This window comes from Eptesicus fuscus, chromosome 10 (genome assembly GCF_027574615.1).
Source record: "Eptesicus fuscus isolate TK198812 chromosome 10, DD_ASM_mEF_20220401, whole genome shotgun sequence".
In the NCBI taxonomy this organism is placed as follows: Eukaryota; Metazoa; Chordata; class Mammalia; order Chiroptera; family Vespertilionidae; genus Eptesicus; species Eptesicus fuscus.
Genome location: NC_072482.1, coordinates 60,391,599 through 60,410,431, shown reverse-complemented (window position 1 = coordinate 60,410,431; position 18,833 = coordinate 60,391,599). Strand labels below are relative to the sequence as shown.

Genomic DNA, 18,833 nt, shown 5'->3' with positions numbered 1-18,833 from the left:
TCTGAGTGCAGGCAGCCCACAGCCAGACGGGGGAGAAACAGAGAGGAGGGTACCGTGCAAGCGCAGAGTTGAGCTGATGTGTTAAATGTGGGAGCTGGAAAGAGTTGCTCTCTGGATCCCTCTTCCCTGTCTGACTGAGGAATAATTGATGGTTGAGGAATTATTAAACAAGCCTGAGAATTATGAAACAAGTCCTAGGTCCAAATAGTGTGGAAATTCAATTGGTTAGGACCTAGGTCGGCAAACTCATTAGCCAACAGAGCCAAATATCAACAGTACAACGATTGAAATTTCTTTTGAGAGCCAAATTTTTTAAACTTAAACTTCTTCTAACACCACTTCTTCAAAATAGACTCGTCCAGGCCGTGGTATTTTGTGGAAGAGCCACACTCAAGGGGCCAAAGAGCCGCATGTGGCTTGCGAGCCGCAGTTTGCCGACCACTGGGTTAGGACTTTACAAATTCTTGGGGCAAGTTTATCCTCTAACTATTAGATACCCCACCCCCACCTTCCTCCTTTATCCTGTCTTCTTTGCCCCCATCTCCATCCTCCCACTCTCATTTCCCCTTATTCCTCCCTTTGTCAAAGGGCAGGCAGTGTGAGGCCCCACGTTCAGAGTTTCTTGACTGGGAGCTCCAAACTTTATTGTTTAAAATGAAATATACTTAAGACCCTTACATGATCCACTATTAACAAAAATATTTCAAACTAAAGGTGTTACTTAACATGGGGATTTCTTAGCCCATTTTCACTCTGCACCTAGCACCCAACCATTCCACAGGAAAGAAATTTAACGGCAATAACTTTAAACAGAGGCCAACGCCAGCATTATCTCTGCCTAACACCCAATCCCACAGTCTCAGAACGGTACCAGTTTGACAAGGACCAGGTTTACTCTAGAAATAGAAATTTTTATGAAAGAGTGGGGGAAGGAACGGAGTGAGTCCCACAAAACTACAGCAATATTAAAAACGATTGATAGGAGTCAAATGACAGAATTATAGAATAGAGAGCCATTCTACAACCAGCTAGACCATTGGGCTGCCCAGGTGAGGTCCTCTTACTGTAGTTGGCTCAAAACCCAGTGGTTCCCAAGGTTGTCAGTGCAAGAAGCCACATATCAATAATGACCAGCAAAATATTTATTGCGTATCGGTTCATACATACTATTTTGGAATCTTACTTTTATCATCTGCAATATAAGAGCAAGTATAATCTTCTTCACAAAGGCCTTTTGATGAGTACTTTAAGACTACGTGATACATTTTGAGACAAGTGGTAATTTGGACATGGACTATACATTAAATTATATTACTGAGTAATGCTAATTTTCTGAGACATAATGATAGCATTGTGGTTATATAGGAGACTATCCTTGTTCATAAGAGATGCACACAAATTTTTATGGATAAAGTCTTACAATGTCTGAAACTTACTTTCAAACAGTCCACCCAAAATAAATACACACATGCACACACATACACAGTAACAAAAACTGAGAAGCAGCTTGAGTGACACTCCAATTCCATGACAGTCTAAGGAGTTGATGTCACTGGTACTTGTAGTAACGGGGGCATCGGGAGGGGTACCTAAAATAAGGAGGATTGGCTGCAGATCTGTGTAACTCTTTCCCAGCTCTACATAATCAGGCTACAGAGCCCAGGAGTAGATGGGAGGTTTGTTCTCTCAAGACGGTAAAACAGCAGCTCTGAATCGGGCTAACTGGGCACAGTTGATGGTCAGGGTACTTCATGTAAGCATAGATATTATATATATATATATATATATATATATATATATATATATATATATATATCTTATTGATTTTTTACAGAGAGGAAGAGAGAGGGATAGAGAGTTAGAAACATCAATCAGCTGCCTCTTGCACAACCCTTACTGGGGATGTGCCCGCAACCAAGGTACATGCCCTTGACCGGAATCGAACCTGGGACCTTTCAGTCTGCAGGCCGACGCTCTATCCACTGAGCCAAACTGGTTTCGGCACGTGTAAGCATAGATATTAATGGAACATTTAAACACTGAATGTCAGGCATTCCTACCTTCTTCTTCTACCTGATTCCTGGAAGTTAGAACCAACCTTTATCCTCCAGGCAAGAGCCTAGAAGACACTTGTACAGAAAATTAACTAGCCCTCAAGGAAAGCCCTAAAGATACTGCCATTGGGAGTTTCATAAACAACCCAGTCCAGCCAGAACCCTCCCCTCTAAATGTAAGTGTGGGACCCAGCCTGGCTTGCTCAGTGGTTGAGTGTCAACCTATGAACCAGGAGGTCATGGTTCGATTCCCAGTCAGGGCACATGCCTGGGTTGCAGGATTGATCCCCAGTGTGGGGTGGGCAGGAGGCAGCTGATCAATGATTCTCTCTCATCATTGATGTTTCTATCTATCTCTTCCTCTCCCTTCCTCTCTCTGAAATCAATAAAAATATATTTGAAAATAATAATAAATGTGGGTGTGGGTAGGTATAACCTATGTGTTGACCAACCCATTCTACATGCTACCACTCTCAACTAAGGGCGGCCAAGCAAGCAGCATGAGCTACCTGAGGAGAGCCTCTAATATGAAAAACAAACGAAACAAACAGAGAAATGCATCACGACACAGAGAAAAGACCATGTGAAGACACGGGGGGAAAGACAGCCATTCACAAGTCAGCAAAAGTCCTTAGAAGTAATCGACCCAGCTGCCACCTTGACATCAGACTTCTAATCTTCAGAACTGTGAGGAAATAAATTTCTGTTGTTTAAGCCACACACACACACACACACACACACACACACACACACACACACCAGAAATTTTAAAGGGAGAAGAAAACAACTGAAAAATCAAAACTATCATTAATATATGCAGTTAAGAAGCTACAACCATGAAACAAGAACTGAATGCTATGTATTTTTTTAAACGATAATTTAAAGGGGGGGAAGCTTTTGGAAAATTAAAAATATGAAAGCAGAAATGAAAAGAACTCAATAAAATAACTAGAAGATAACATCTCTTCTAAAAAAAGATGAGAAACAGAAAAGAGGAAATAAGAAAATTAAAGTGCCAATCCAGAGGATCCCACATCCAAATAATGAATTCCAGAAAGAGTAAACAGAACATAAAAGAGGGGAAGACATATCAAAATAGTTCAAGGGCATTTACCAGAGCTGATTCCTCATTGAAAGTGCCCAGCAGGATGGATGACAATGGACTAAAGCAAAGGCCCGTTATCATAAAATTTCAGAACACTGGGAACAAAGAGAAATCCTACATACTTCCAGAGAGAAAAAAACAGCAATTGAGGTCTCAAATAATTCCCTTCCCACACACCCCTTCTCAGGAAGTTAGTGGAGGGAGTGCGCCACCAAATCCACAGTGAATCAAGAAAGAAGAGGACTTTGGATACAGGAAACAGGACCTCCAGCATAAGAGGGAGAAGTCAGCTGTGCTCCAAACGCCCAGGGCAAGTGGTCTAGGACAGAGGGTGGAAAATTCTCCAAGGAGAGGAATCAACAGAATACCTAATGTGCCTGACTGTACGAAGAAGATGTAAAGCACTGGGAAGAGTTTGGGGTTGAAATAGTAATAATACAAAACTGAAAAAAGCAAGGCAATTACTAATCCCAGGGAAAACAAAAAGTGATGCAGGGAAGAAGAAGTGATCATCATCCATCATTACTAGTTCCAGGCTCAGCTGTAAACAGGGTTAAGGGCTCTAACCAAAGTTATGCTATATCTACACTGGGAGTAGCAGTGGGGACAGAAAGGGTGAATGTGTTGTGAGGAGGCGTGGGAGGATCGACGAGAGTTAAGACTTCATCTTCCTTAATGGGAAGTCATTAGATAATTTCTCAAGCTCCTAAGTCAGAGAGCAGCAAGACCCTGTGCTATTTAGAAATTTGGATGAAAAACAAAACAAAACAAGAAAATGTGCCAAAAGAGCTTAAAGTAAGAGCCACTGGGGAGGGGAGAATGAAGAAGGGGACAGGAGACTGCTGGAGTTGTTTTGGTAGCAAATATTTGACTCTTTATGTTCATGTTTTTATTTTTATATAACTATCCTATCTAATAATAGACAAATATGCAAATTGACCGCACCTTCGCTACGCCCAAGCCATGCCCATCAACCAAGCCATGCCCATCAACCAATCAGGATGAATATGCAAATTAACCCAACAAAGATGGCAGCTAATTTGCATATCAAGACAGCATAGAAAGAAGCCAAGAGCTTCAGAAGGGAGCAAAGCTGTGGAGAAGCAAGCAAGCCAGGGGGAGGAGAAGGGAGGAGCGGAGGCGGGGCTGGGGGAAAAGGAAGGAGAGCGGGGCGGGGCCAGGGGAGAAGGGAGGAGCAAAGGCGGGGCCAGGGGAGAAGGAAGGAGGGCGGGCTAGCAGAGAAGGGAGAAAAGCAGGGGGGCTGGCGGAGAAGGCGGGGGACAAGGGAGGAGAGCCGGCAGGGCGGGGTAGAGTGCAGCAGGAAAACCTATTGCAGGATTTTTCCTGCAACGGGAACGCTAGTTACAAATAAAAGGATATATATGCATAACTTTTTTGAATTAAAAAATACTGTGAAACATTTGGTTTGCCAGGTTACTCTGTATTTCTAAAATTCCTTATTATTAAACTGTAGATAAATAAAAATGTTTTATTAGATACTAACCATTATATTTGAAAAAGTATAAAAGAATTTGTTTTCATACTAAATTATTAGTGCATTAGGTCTATGTACTAACACTCTACCAAGTATTTTTGACCAATTCCATTTCACAGCTCTTGTGGTATAGGATACTCACAAGCTCTAGCGGGCTGAGACGTGCACTGGAAATGGGCCTGGAATCGGATGACTCAAAATTGGATGCATGCAGGCTAGCACAGGAGATGGAACAGAAATATTAGTTTGTGAAGAACCGTTTCTTTTATTTCTAGCTTATATCAGTTAACTCTAGCCCAAAACTAAAGCATTCAATGTCAAAGCCTTGAGCTATTTTAACAAATCATAGTACTTAAAACATTTTATTCCTAAGTCTTTTCATTGCATTGGGGAGAATGAAAAATACTGAATAAGGAAAAGAAATGTATATGATGATTTTGAAAAGCTTTGTTCATATTGCTTTATAAAATAGATACGACAACCGCTATTAACATTGCAAGCCAGCTTCTTGGACCCAAGGCCTAAAATTATCTTTGAGAATCCTGAACAGATACAAGAGATACAACTGGTATAATTCACAGAGGTCAAAGGGAACATGTCATCTCGTGGCTGACGTATCTGGATGTGCAGGAAAGAGAAATGTCGTATACCTGAAGCAGGAAGGGGGTCTATTTTCTGGTGTCCTTGAAGAGGCAGGTCCGAACAGCTTTCTTTGGTCTTCCTGTGGTGTGAATGGTCTTTGGGTCCCAACTGTTCTTAATGCATTTCGTGCTTCACTTATGATTTCTGCGCTGGTCTTCTGCTTGGCCACTAAAGATCGATAAAACGGATCCCGCTTCTCCAGCTTTTGATCATTTGGAGACAGCATCTTCCCTTTTAAAGTAAAATCTTCTTCAGCTAGACACCATACCCTACAAATATACGGCACAAAATATAAACTATTTTCATCCAGTAGTTTAGTTACGAGGGCTTAAACCCATCCATAGACGCTTAAATCATCCCTCTATATTAAACTTGAAAAAAATGATACCTAAATTTGAATTCAAAATCTACCAGGTAGTTACAGTTAGAAGATCAGGATGGGAGAAGAGCTTCAAAGATATAGGTTAATAGACACAGTTTTGCCCACGGGAATATACTGTATGTGATTGAGGAAAGGGATGTGCTGGGAAGAGACCCAGAATGAATGCTAAACCTGGAGAAAAAGAAGACAAGTCATGAAAGAAGATGGACTAAAAACAGAAAATGAGCCTGGCCAGCATGGCTCTGTGGCTGAGTGTCGACCTCTGAACCAGGTCATGGTTCGATTCCCTATCAGGTCACATACCCGGGTTGCCAGCTCAATCCCCAGTAGGAAGAGAGCAGGAGGCAGCTGACTAATGATTCTCTCTCATCATTGATGTTTCAATCTCTCTCTCCCTCTCTTCCTCTCTGAAATCATACATATATATGATTTCAGAGAGGAAGAAAGCGAAAAAATGATCTCATATCCTCTACCAGCCCCCCAAAATACTGCGGGGTTCTGTCAAAATTTTAAACTAAATTTTCTTTCCTACTGCTCTCCACACAAAATGCTAGCATTAAGATTACATTTAGATAGATAGGGTCTATTTCCAAACTATATTTGCTTTTATAAATATAATTTGTAAACTCAGAGAAAGGTTCAACCCCACATTTGTCCATACATTTGAATGGATTGATCCAAATCACTTTCAGTTTGTATCCTAGATGAATAAATGCCAAATACCAGTTTCAAACTACCCCTTCTCAAGCCACCTAACCTCAGTTAAAGAGTTAAAATCATGCACAAGGGCTTTGAGAATGAAGATTCTTCTTTTTTTGTTTTGTTTAATCCTCACCTGAGGATATTTTTTCCATTACTTTTTCTTTTTTTGTTAAGAGAGTGTGGAAGGGAAAAAGAGAGGGAGGGAGGGAGGGAGAGAGAGAGAAGAGAGAGAGAGAGAGAGAGAGAGAGAGAGAGAGAGAGAGAGAGAGAAACAGCGATGTAAGAGAGAGACATCAATGGTTGCCTCCTGCACACTTTCCAACAGAGACCAGGGGTTGACCCTGCAACCCAGGTACATGCCCTTGACCAGGAATTGAACCTGAGACCCTTCAGTGTGCAGGATGACTCTCTAACCACTAAACCACACAGGTCAGGGCCAGGTTTGTTTGTGTTTGCAAGGCCCATCACAGTAAGAAATGACACCACTTAGTAAGAGAAGCTTCAGTACAATGAACAAGTTTCTTCCAGAACCCAAATCAGTTTTGCGACTTTCTTGGCCCCACATGTCACCAATAAGTCTGGCAACATCCAAAGGTGATCTGACAAACCTAATGAAGATGAAAGGGCTTTGGATGAATAATGAACTATCATTCCTGACTAAGGTTCTCCCTGGCTGTACTAGGTTGCACTGAAAACTATACTCTTTCATGGAGTAATGAAGCAGGAACATTTACTCAAGTCAAGTTCTAGGAAGTATGTAAATTATTTGGGCATATAGGAGTGTAGGCTGACCAAATAGTGGCGGGAACAATGCAAATAATGGACTTAAAAAATTTTTGTCTCTAAATTTTTACCACTAATTCTACCACAGCTTCCTCACCTTTCTTCTTTCTTCCCTCCTAAATCGCATTTTAACTGTATACTGTGACAAACTGTTTTAATAGTGTAAGGTCTGTACAGTTAATCTATTATTATGTTCATATTAATGTATTATTAACTAAATCAAACATGGAAATGTTCAATAACAGTGAACTGAGTTAGAAGTAGGTTTTTGGGGGGAGGAGGAGATTTTTGTCTTTATTTGTTAAATTAAAAATTCTTATCATAGATGGTTTTTGCCAACTTAAAATAAACCCAATTACTCAGAGTTAAAAAGCTTGCCTCTTTAAAGTATTTCACATTAATATCACAGAAATTTTAACTTTATAAAAGTTCTCCTGATAAATGGAACAAGTCCATTCAGCTAGAACTGATTCACTGTTTCCTATGTGCAAAGCCCTCTGCTTGGAGCTCTGGGAACACAGATGGGAATAAATACTACCTTCACTCTCAGGCCAGAAGGACCACGAATGCTAGTTAAACATTTATTTTAATACCAAGCACTCTGCCAAGTACTCTTGAGTACATCATCTCATGTAATCCCCACAACACTTCTGTGAGGTGGACAGAGTCTTAAGCAATAGAAAAAAAAAGCAAAAAAAAAAAAAAAAAAAAGCTATGACATATGCCCAGAGATGCTATTCCAACTACTACCTGCTAGGTGGGGTAGTAGGAGGTGGGGGCATCAGAGGCCTTGGGGCTGCAGCTGTTTACACACCACTGTAGAGACATGCCATTATTTTCACAACTGGAGTGGCCTTCTGGTGGTTAGTAGCTGAGTATCAGCCCTACTTGTATTCAAATGATTTGAATACAAAGTAGAAACTGATGGGGCAATTAAAACACACACACACACACCACCATGTGATTACAAAAGAGGAGGGGGCTTCTGATTGGGAGAAGGTGTCAGGTAGACTTCTTGGAGGAGGTGATGCTTGATCTGGGTTCTAGAATCATGGGCTGATTTTGAGCAAGTGGCAATGGCTGACATGGGGGCTGGAGTAGAGAAGGAATTTCTAGCAAAGTCAATGAGTAAGCCAAGGCAGAGTGCCAGGAACGTATGGGTGTGTGATGAATGAGGAGTAGCTCTGGAAATGAAGACTGGAGTGGGACCAGACAGGAAACTGAATGGCAGGTCAAGAGATTAATAAAAACTGATGAGAAAATTAAAAGATTTTGAGGTATGATGTGATCTGGCAGGGATTGGCAGGATGGAAAGAAGGGACAAAATCAGACAGGTCTTTACAACCACCCAGCAAACCTTGGTTAATCTCTGTAGGAAACGTTCCTCTCACCCTCCCAGCCTCAGGTAGGTGCCTGTCCTCCACACTCCACAAGGCCCCCAGTTGGTCTCTGTCAGCACACCCTCCCACTGTGCCTATATAACTGGCGTTGTCCCACCAGACTCAGCCCCAGCTCTGCGTGTGAGGCACAGCTGAAGGTCAACAATTGCATATAATTGCTGGATTCCATTTTCAAATTGTGTTTTTATTCATTTTTAGAGAGAAAGGAAGGGAGAGGGGGAGAGAGAGGGAAACATGGATGAGAGACAGAAACATCGATCAGCTGCCTCCTGACATGCACTCTGACCAGGGATTGGGCCTGCAACTTGGGCATGTGCCCTGATCGGGAATCAAACTGGCAACCTTTTGATGCACAGGAAGATGCTCAACCAACTGAGCCACACCAGCCAGGTCTGGACTCCATTTTCAAATACAGACCCGAGCTAGGAAATACCCAGACAGAGGCTGCCTGGCTTCCTTAATTGGAGACATTTATTACAGTAGATTAGAAAAGCATATTGGACTTCATTTCGAATGGCATCTGATTCTTGGTGCCACGTGGTCATATGAGAACAAATGTAGCTTTGAGTCACCGGGCATGAAGTAAGACTCGATAAATGTTGTGATCAGTGGGTGAGGTATTGAAAGCCCGAAATATAGGAGTGAAGGGGAAATAGAGGTAATAAGAGAAATGAGAACTAGTGAGGAGCACCAACAGCAGAACATCCAACAGGATTTGGCATCTAAGGGGACAGGAAAGGGTAGAGGTGATACCGGGAGGGGGAGGAGGAGGGAGGGGGAGGGCAAGGGGACCTTTTAAAAGAAAACAGGGGAAGTAGACTTGGAAGAGGAAGAGGAAAGCAGCTAAGTTCCGTCTTGCATCACTGTCCTGAGTTTATGTTGTCCACAGAACCACTAGAAGATGAATACCATCAGTGGTAGGAAATTCGAAACTGGAGACAGTTTTAAACACAATATTTCTTATTGGTTGGTACAAAAGTGTTGAGTCATTATGTATAAGTTTATACCTAATTATGAAGACCCTGTCTTCACCTTTGTACTAACAGACACCTGAATCAGAGCCTTCTTGCTAAATGCAATACTGCAACTATCAAGATGTTAGCAACAGGGGGAAAGACTGGCCATTTCCATACTATTTTCCCTGCAAATCAAATAATCGGGACCTTTACCTGATTCTGAATTACCTTTGTGTTAATATGAGCATCCAAAGAGGCAGTGGTTCAGGGCTCAGATGCTGGAGGAAGGGTTCAAATACTCTGACAATTCGCAGCTATATCACCTAGGGCAGGGACTCCAACATCTCTAAGCCTCAGTTTCCTCGTCTGTAAAATATGTGTAGTGATAGTAATAGCCTCATAGAATTATTTTGATAATTAAATGACATCACTCACATAAAGTGCTTTAGCATGGTGCCTGGCCCTCAGAAAACATTTACTACTGTCCAAGCGCTCTGCGATAAAAAAAAAATACACAAGAATTTCTCCCTGAATAAAACAATACATTGCAAAAGAAAAGGAATGACATTTGTTCAGAGTTTTCATATATTTTTATAAAATTTAAGTTTAAATAAGGGGTGTTTTCCTTTATGAACAAAGAATCTTTGTTAAATATTTTATTTAATATCAACTATGCTAAATCAACAACTAATGAGAACATAATAGATTCACAAAACGGGATACAAATAAGAGTGGCACTGGCTTTCCTACCAAGTTAGAGTAATTCCAAATCAGGGTGAGATGGAAGACCTGCTGTGGTACTGGCGGGAATGAAGGATGAGAGGCAGTATGTGTACATTTTAATGTATATTGTTACACCTACACTTATTTATTCAACGAGGCTCTGTCTGTTGCAAAGAAGGTACAATTTGTGTGACCTTAGCTGGGTCACTGTCCGCCTGGACAAAGCCCTTTCGTCTACCATACTCTCGTTCAACAAATATTAATGAGTTTCTGTGAAGTACCTACCGCGCTCTCGGCTAAATGCTCAATGCATAGATGTAAAGACAGCGAGGCCCAACCCAGCGAGTAGGCCCAGCACCCTCGGGGCCTCCCTCCCCGCCCCACCCCTCCACCTGGGAACAGAAAGGAGGACTGCAGGAGGGGGTTCGCGGTGAACCCGCAGAGCCTCACCTCTCCCGCGGAGAGCGGCTCCCCTCATCCCCACAATGCCCCCTCCTCCGCTGGTCCAGGCGGGGCAGCATCTTCACCCTGCGCGTCTGCCCCACCGGCCGGCCACCGTCTCCATGGCAACCATACACAAACTACCTACCCGGGACGCCTGCTGCTGAGCCAGGTCCCCGCCGGGCAATCCCGAGGAGCCGGCCGGGGAATGAGTTGGGAGTGGGCGCCGGCGAGGGGGCTTCTTGCCAGACCCGGAGCACCTGTGATCAGCGCGGGAGGCAGTCACAGCTGCGGGGCTTCGTTCCTTTTCCAGTTTTCCCCGAGGCAGCGGCTGCGGGGAGGGAGAGGGCGGGGCCGGGCGGGGCGGGGCCAAACCCGGCGAGTGGCGTGCGGGAGAGGCGAGGGGTGGCCAGGAGGTCCCCTCCGGAAAGCCAGCCTAGAAATGCGGGGGCGTGGGCGGAGCCTGGGTCTGGGCTGAAGGCCGGGAGGGCGAGGGTCCCTTGATGAGAGGGAATGAGTGAGGGCTCCGCGAGGACGAACGGGGGGAAGCGTCTACCTTTGCAATGCCCCGCACCACCTGTGATGAGCCCTGGGCGATTCCAGCGCCTCTCCTCACTAACCAGCAGCCCTGCCGGCTGCCTTGTGCCTAGGGGTTGGTTAGAGGATTTACTAGTACTCCTTCAAATTGCGGCGCTGTATTCTGTAGAGCTAGTTGCTTAACCTCTCCCTCTGTCCATGGAGGGGATCAGGAGTGCCTAGCCAGGTCCTGGGGCGGTGAAGACTGAGTGAGAAAGTCGATTTAAAGCGTTTGCACGTGGCAACGAGCGAAAGGTGAAACGGTTGCTGTGATCGAGCCCGTGCATTTGTCTAGCACTTCAGAGATGACAAGGGATATTACACTGAATGTTATCTTTCTGAGCATCCCTGCCACTCCGCGCTGGCCAGCTTGGCATCCCCATCCACAAGAGACAGAATAGGGGCCCCGGGTCTAATGAGTGACAACCTAGATTCAGCTCTAGGCCTCCAGTGGGCAATCATTTTTGTTTCACGGCATCAAAACACCTGGGTGGCAAAAAGAACCCCACATCTTTGTCTGGTTTAATTCTGTCCTCTCCTATGAGACCACTGAGCAACACTTAACAGCGTTAAATACGAGTGAGACCACAATCACTCTCCATTCGGGTTTGCACCACATTTTACACATATGGGAATTTTTCAGCTGAAGTGTTGTTGTCAACACTGGGAAAATGCCACATCCCTTGGTGCTAAGTATATGGTAAAGAATAATTAAATCGAAGACATTTTTGAGCACATTGTGCCAGGTGGTCAATGATACTAACCTGCACTACAGGAATGTCAGTCGTCTTCAGAGTACCCAACAGGATTTCAAACACAGCAGACGATAAACATTTGTTAGTTGACTGGATAATTGGAGGGCCTCAAACAAAGTATTTGTGTTCTTCAGGGTTGAAATCTTTTTTCCAGTGACTGAACATGAATTACCACATCAAGTCCCTTTCACTGGCCACTGGACTCCATTGTGCAAAGGGACCTTTGCTCACTGAATATAAAACCATAACTAGTACTTTGAATTCACAATTTGTGTGATCAAAATACAATTTCATTTTTTGTCTCTCACTATCGTTTTAAAACATATTCAGTGTTGTTATCTTCCCCTGCCCCTGGATGGAAAGTTGGGTTGAGTTTTTGTACTTTCTGCTCACTTTTAGAAAACTGACAGTCCTATATAGTAACTACGTTTCAACCAAAACTATAATGTTGGGTACAAGACATAAATGCAGCCAACTTCCCTTGGCAGTAAGGCTTCTCTGCGGACCCAGGATTCCCCTGCAGGTGTGTAGCTGACTTTCCCAGCAGGGATGTTGGCTCACCACTCCCCCCTCACTAGAGGCTCCTTGGGACCCGCCTGCCCTGGAGGCGGGCAGGAAGTGGGGAGGGGGAAGGCTGGAGCACTTCCTCCTGGAGGTGATTGCCTTTGACCTCGCTGTGCCTGGCCTGTGGTTAAAGCAACTCATGTGGGTCTTCCCGGGCCCTTCGGAAGTTTCCCATTGAGGAGGACCTCTCCCCCGGGGAGCTCTTTGGGTGGGCGCAGCACTACTCCACAGTTGCGTACAACTCCTTCCCTGCCCTAGAAACCCAGGGTTCACTGCAGCCCCTTTAAATGGGTCTCAAGATGACCCCTCATCTTGTCCAAGGGAAAAACTCCACACCTCTCTTGCCCCAGTGACTCTGAGACTGCAGGCCCATCCCCGTGCAGCCTCCTCCAGGCTGTCACACGGAGCTTTAGTTTTCCCAGGAGTGAGTCGGGCTCCAATCCTCTGGACCAGTGGTTTTCTGTTTATTGTTTTGTTTGGAGTTTATAATAAGCCTGAGATGCAGTTAGTTCAGGGACTATTTTCCCAGTTTGAGAGTGGTGAAAACTGAGGTTCAGAGAGGGCTAGTGATCTGCCCACAGTCACACAGGTAGGAAAGCGGTGCTTTTGGTGCCCAAGCGCAGTGTGCCCTCTGCTATCGTACCCGGGTCACTACATTTTCTCAGGCTGAGGCCTCTCATTCGCAGCATTGAGAGGTACTTCCTGGGCTGCGGAGCCCGTTAGAGAATTCTCTTCATTGTCTCCCCACTGATCTCAGTCGGTCCTGTGTGGGGCTACAGGGATCAAGAACTTAAGAATCTTTACAGTCACTTAACAAATGCCTGCTGGGTTTCTGGATTTTGAGTTAAAGTGAGAGTTGTATAGATGGTAGGACGGGTAATATAATCTCACACACTCTAAGATGCAAGTAACGAAATGATGACCTCATAGATACTTATATTCACACAATCTGCCACTGTGTTTTATAGTTTATATTATAGTTTACACTACACACCCCTCATGTTTAGTATCTATAGCTTATTTTGATTTATACATTATTAAAAGATACAGTCTAAAGAAATACTTCTTTAATGCTTACAATTTCCCCAATGATTTTTATGACCATAACAGAGACATGACTCACAGAGGGGAAAAATTGCATCTGGCATAGAGTAAAAATCACCAATTTAGAATTCTACTATTCACTTAAAGGCACTTTCCGCTTTTGTAAATATGGAATCTCGGTGCTTTAATTATTATATTTATCACATAATCCCTGCGAGGAGTTCATCAAATTGATAGCCTATGTAATTTTTGCATGCGAATTTAAAGGTGCAAATACATTAAAATTCAACTTGGTGGAAATTTACAATGCAATGAAAGTTAACTAGCTTCATGGAACTGGATAGACACAGGACTGGGGAATGGTCCTAAAACTTATTCACTGAAAAAAATTACATGAGAATTCTCTATTTAATGGGGCTCAGCTGTTACTTGTACACCTTGAGTTTTACTTTGCCTTTAAGCACATTATCCCTCCCACAGCATTTCCACCACCCAAGGCCACGTTCCCCATGAGCAGCCAAGTCATGTGTTGCTAGCGATGCTAATGAATGAGGGTCCCCTTAATTACCAGTTGATTGCAAAGTCTCTTAACTCCTAGTATTTCATTGGAAGGGAAAGGGTTCTAGTTTTCAGGGACTGAGTCAGCAGGAGCCTTAACGATGAATTGCTTTGTCTGAAAGAACTGCTGCGGTACCTCCTGTCTGTGGAAAGAGACAATCGGAAAACCCCTAGTCCTTGTCAAGCTCGCTGTGAGACGTCACTAAGTGAGCATGCCTGCATCTTTTGGAAGCTTTGGGCTGCAAATAACAAAAGACCCCATCCAAAGTACCTTAGGTATCAAGGACATTCATGGTTTTGTTTAACAATAAACCTCCAGGTAGGCTGTTCCAGGGGTGATAAAGAGTGCCTGTCAGTCATGCCTGCCCAGGTGGTCACAAGACGGCTGGGGCAGCAGTGGCCTGTGCACTCTTACATGGCAGCGTTTCAAAGCAGAGAAGAGAGAGAAGGGCAGGGCCCTCTTCCTATACGTTTCTTTACACATTTTCCAGAAGCCCTTCAGCTCTGTTCTCCTTACATCTCATTGGCCAGAACTGTGTCACATGCCCAGTCCCTGCCAGAGATGAATGGAGTTACTATTATTATGATTGACTTCAATCAAGTTTCACCCTCCAGGGTTTGGGGGAGAAGCCCATCTTTTCTGAGCATTTTGCTACCACCCGAACCAAACGCGTCTATTTAGCAGGAAGAAGGGGCCATGGCTGTTGGGTAGATGCTAATGATGTCTGCCACGGTGGTCTGGGTGAACTGACGAAAAGTGTCTCCTGATAATCAAGAGATTTTGAAGGTTGCCTGTTCTGACTGGAACAAGCGAACCACGAGAGTAATCTCTGCTAGGCAGGGTGCTTAATCCTGCCTTCCAGTAGAATCACGTGGAAAGCTTCAAAACCCATCTCTGCCCAGCACCCACCCCGATGCTCTGATTCGGTTGCAGAGGAGGAGCGCACTAGGGAGCGGGTTCCGTGTCTTTTAGAGTTGGGAGGAAACTGTGATGTGCAGCAGCCAGCATGGAGAACCCAGCCCTCAGAAGGCCAGTCAGGACCCAACAGGCAGGAGAAATGTAAAAAGAGTCCTTGGCTTTCAGAGCAGAAGGAAGAGAGAGAGGGGACTCTATGCACGACCCCGAGATGAGCCTCACAGACTCACGAGGCTATCCTGGAAGTCCCTCCCTCCTGTCCACGTGCCATCTTGGACACGTTTTATATTTTCTCTCCAGCTGGCCCCTCCGACCCCACTCCTCCTCCTACTCCAAGTCCACCCTGTGTCCAACAGCCAAAGTGACTGTCACAGGCCACAGTCCTGGATGTGCCCATCTCTGCTCACCGGCTCTCAATGTCTGCCCATGGACCACCAAACCAAACCCCAGATCCTCTGCTACCTGGGCTGCCACCTTACTGTAACTAAGTTTACTTGGGGGTTCTAGCAGGTCCTGTGCTAAACGCTTTGATGACTTTAAATCAGCAGATCTTTCCATCCTGAAGTCCTACTGTGATTCTCATTTTACATGCAAGGAACTTGAGGTTTAGTTTCTTCACGTGCCCAGGTCACACAGTTGGTAAAAATGGTGAATCTAGGATTCAAGCCCAGCCAGTCGGACTCGGGAGGTCACGGTCCTTCACACACCAGGTGCTCAGCCAAACCGACTGCTGCCATTCCCTGGACACGCCCAGCGCCTCCCCACCTCTGAACCTGGCCTTTGGACAGGCTGTCTCCCTTAGAGAGCCTGGGCACTCGGCCGAGAAGTTCTGCAGCACTGGGAGGATTGCAAGGAGGAGCTTACCATGGAGTAGCCACAGGAGAAGCAAAAAAAAAACGAACTGTATCTGCCCGTTCTCCTCTGCCTCCTTTTCCCATTGGTCAGTTTCCACTGGTGGACTTAGTGGGACGCTTTTGTAGCTTTCGGTACCCGTGGCCCAGAAAGAAGAGCAGAGACAGTGTGAATGGGGATGAGCAGGTCTGGGGATGGGCCAGGGGATAAAGTCTGCAGGGGCAGGCTACAGGCCTGGGTTGATGGGGAAGCAAAGGGAGGGTCTGTGAGGTTTGGGAGAGGCTGGAGGACAGAGGTCACACAAGGGCCCAGAGCAGATGGGGTGGTTTGAAGGAGGGAACTGAGAATGTCCTGTGGTAGACAGAGCTCCGGACTGGGAGTCAGGAGGCCTCAATTCATACGCTGCTGCTGCTGCCGCTCCGGCTGTGTGCCTGGGAGCATGTCAATCAATAGCTGTAGTTTTCTCACCTGTGAGATGCGGAGGTTGAGCTAAGGGACCCGCAGGATATAGCCAAGCTCTAGAATTCTGTGGGAGGAGGTTGTAGACAGAGAAGGGGCTGGGGGTCAGAGATTTGGGAGGTGGCTCAGTTGTGAGAGCCGGTTAGTGAAGTCGGAGGTGTGGCCTGGCTGTCACCGCCCTGGAGAAGGTCAGGGCGGTTGGAGAGGCCACTAAGGCCAGAGGAAGCACTGATAGGAGGGGCCAGCGGGGGGAAGAGCCTGACCTGCCAGCAGTTTGGCCCTCAGGACTCTGGTGCTGTGCTAATAGCTCCTGTGCACAGGTGCCGCCCCACAGAACCTGGCAACCCAGAGGCGGCTGCCACCCTCGGGCTTGAGGCTCCAGGAGAGCGAGGCCTCCCGGTTCTCCAGGGTGATGACAGCACTGAGTTGCCTCAAGAAGGAATCCCCTCACTAGCCTGGACCTGTGGGGTCAGAGGGCGGCACTCAGGCCACTTACTTTGCCACTTCTGGGGGCTCTCAAATTCAGTTTTTGAATAAATGATTGGTTTATGCACTGTGAGTGATCGTGAAATGTAGAGTCCAGCTTCAGGTTTAAATATTCAGACAGAAGGAATGCTAGCAGGTCCCAAATCTAGCTGATCGCATCTGGGCTTCAAATACCAGTATTTTTTAAAGATATGTTTTTACTGAGTTTTAGAGAGAGGGAGGAAGGGAGAGGAAGATGGAGAGACAGAGAGAGATATCGATCAGCTGCCTCCTGCACAACCTCTCCCCCGCCCACCCTCACTCAGGACCGAGCCCACAAGGGGTGACGCTCAGACAACTGAGCCACGCAGGCCAGGGCTCAAGTATCAGTATTTTTAAGAGCTAAAGATGTTCAGCACACATGTTCATTGGGATGGGAACAGCCACAGAGCCCTTTATGCTATCAGATAAAAGGTATTCCTAAAGAGGGTATACAATATTTCCTACCAAGACTGCAAAAGTAATAGCCACAAAAAAAGTAAAACCTCATGAAAACCACTTTTCCACTTGCAAAGTACATTTCTTCACTGGAGCTCAGAACACTTCACCTTTCATAGAACAAAATACACACACACACATACATGTGAAACAGGGAACCGGAATGTGATGGCCTGTGTCAGTGTCACTATCCTGGCTGTGATGCGTGCTATATAAGTCCTGCAAGATGTCAACATTGAGGAAAGCGGGCAAAGTGCACCTGGGACTTCTCAGGACCTCTCCATATTATTTCTCACAGCCGCGTGTGACTCAACAATGAGCTCAAAAGAAAAAGTTTAAAATAAACCACTTCACTGTCTCATTTCCTATTTCATTTCTGCAAGACTCATAAAAAGTTGTGATGCAGCCCTAACCGGTTTGGCTCAGTGGATAGAGCGTCGGCATGCAGACTGAAAGGTCCCAGGTTCAATTCCGGTCAAGGGCATGTACCTTGGTTGCATGCACATCCCCAGTAGGGAGTGTGCAGGAGGCAGCTGATGGATGTTTCTCTCATCGATGTTTCTAATCTCTATCTCTCTCCCTTCTTCTCTGTAAAAAATCAATAAAATATATATTTTTTAAAAAGTTGTGATGCAAACACAGAAGAAATACCAGCTGGGACATAAACAGGATGACTATCCCACGATGCAGTCTGGGTAAGAGAATTTCTCTCTGAGACGTGAACACCAGCAGACTGGCCTTAGCTGGCCAAGAAAAGTGCATTTCAGCACCGCCCGTCTCAGTGAAACTATTCTTTCCTGGCTTTTTCTAAGTTCACACCCAGAGATTGTTAACATGCATAGAGTATCCATCACAGTCCTTTTTCAATTTTGATTTTGTTTTTAAAGTTTTAGCTTTTCCGGGATATAATTGACATTATTATTATTATTTTTTTTTAATGTCAGTGTCTCTTCTTATTAGGGTATGGAAAGAAATGGAAACTTTGCAATTTTGTAACCATTTCAATTCTGAGAGCTCAAACTCAAGAGAAGGAATTCTTGGGCTTAGACAGCAGTGTTCAAAGCAGCTCATTTTCTGTCAGGAGTGGACACCCCAGGCTCCTCCAGGCGCCTGCTGCTCTGCCTGCTGGCTGCAGCTGCTCCAGGCCCCCACTGATCCCACCCCCCCCTTGCCCTCTAATTAAGCTACAGGGCCAAGCCCTCAGCCAGCCATGACACCCCCCCTCCTACTTCAGCCTAGCACCCACTTTATAAAGCTCTGCCAGGCTTTGCACTAAGTGGCTTACGTTCTTAGGAAGCCGTCTGACTGCATCTTGTACCAGCTGGTCTCCTCGAACAGCTCCAGACAGAGCAGCTGTCTAGCCAGGACCCACCTGAGGTCACGATTGGCTGTGAGGAAAGCTCATCCCGAATGGAACAGCATCATCCCATGCTCCCCAAGCCCTCAGTAGCAGGGTCCCATGC

The 18,833-nt window shown here is 45.3% G+C and overlaps 1 protein-coding gene across 2 annotated transcripts in view; it reads right to left on the bottom strand.

The window, feature by feature from the left end:
- The window catches only part of ARMC2 (armadillo repeat containing 2), a 91,635-nt gene extending 80,657 nt beyond the window's left edge, over positions 1 to 10,978 (bottom strand). The window contains exons 1-3 of one of the 2 annotated variants that reach the window (XM_054722043.1): positions 10,832 to 10,978; positions 5,305 to 5,565; positions 4,797 to 4,869 (exon numbers count right to left, since the gene is read on the bottom strand). In XM_054722043.1, coding sequence (XP_054578018.1) covers positions 4,797 to 4,869; positions 5,305 to 5,522 — 291 coding nt within the window. In that variant the 5' untranslated portion in view covers positions 5,523 to 5,565; positions 10,832 to 10,978. Of the gene's footprint in view, positions 1 to 4,796; positions 4,870 to 5,304; positions 5,566 to 9,747; positions 9,880 to 10,831 lie in introns of those variants that run through there. The other variant, XM_008156780.3, reaches the window with a different exon arrangement.
- Between the last annotated feature and the right edge of the window lie 7,855 nt (positions 10,979 to 18,833).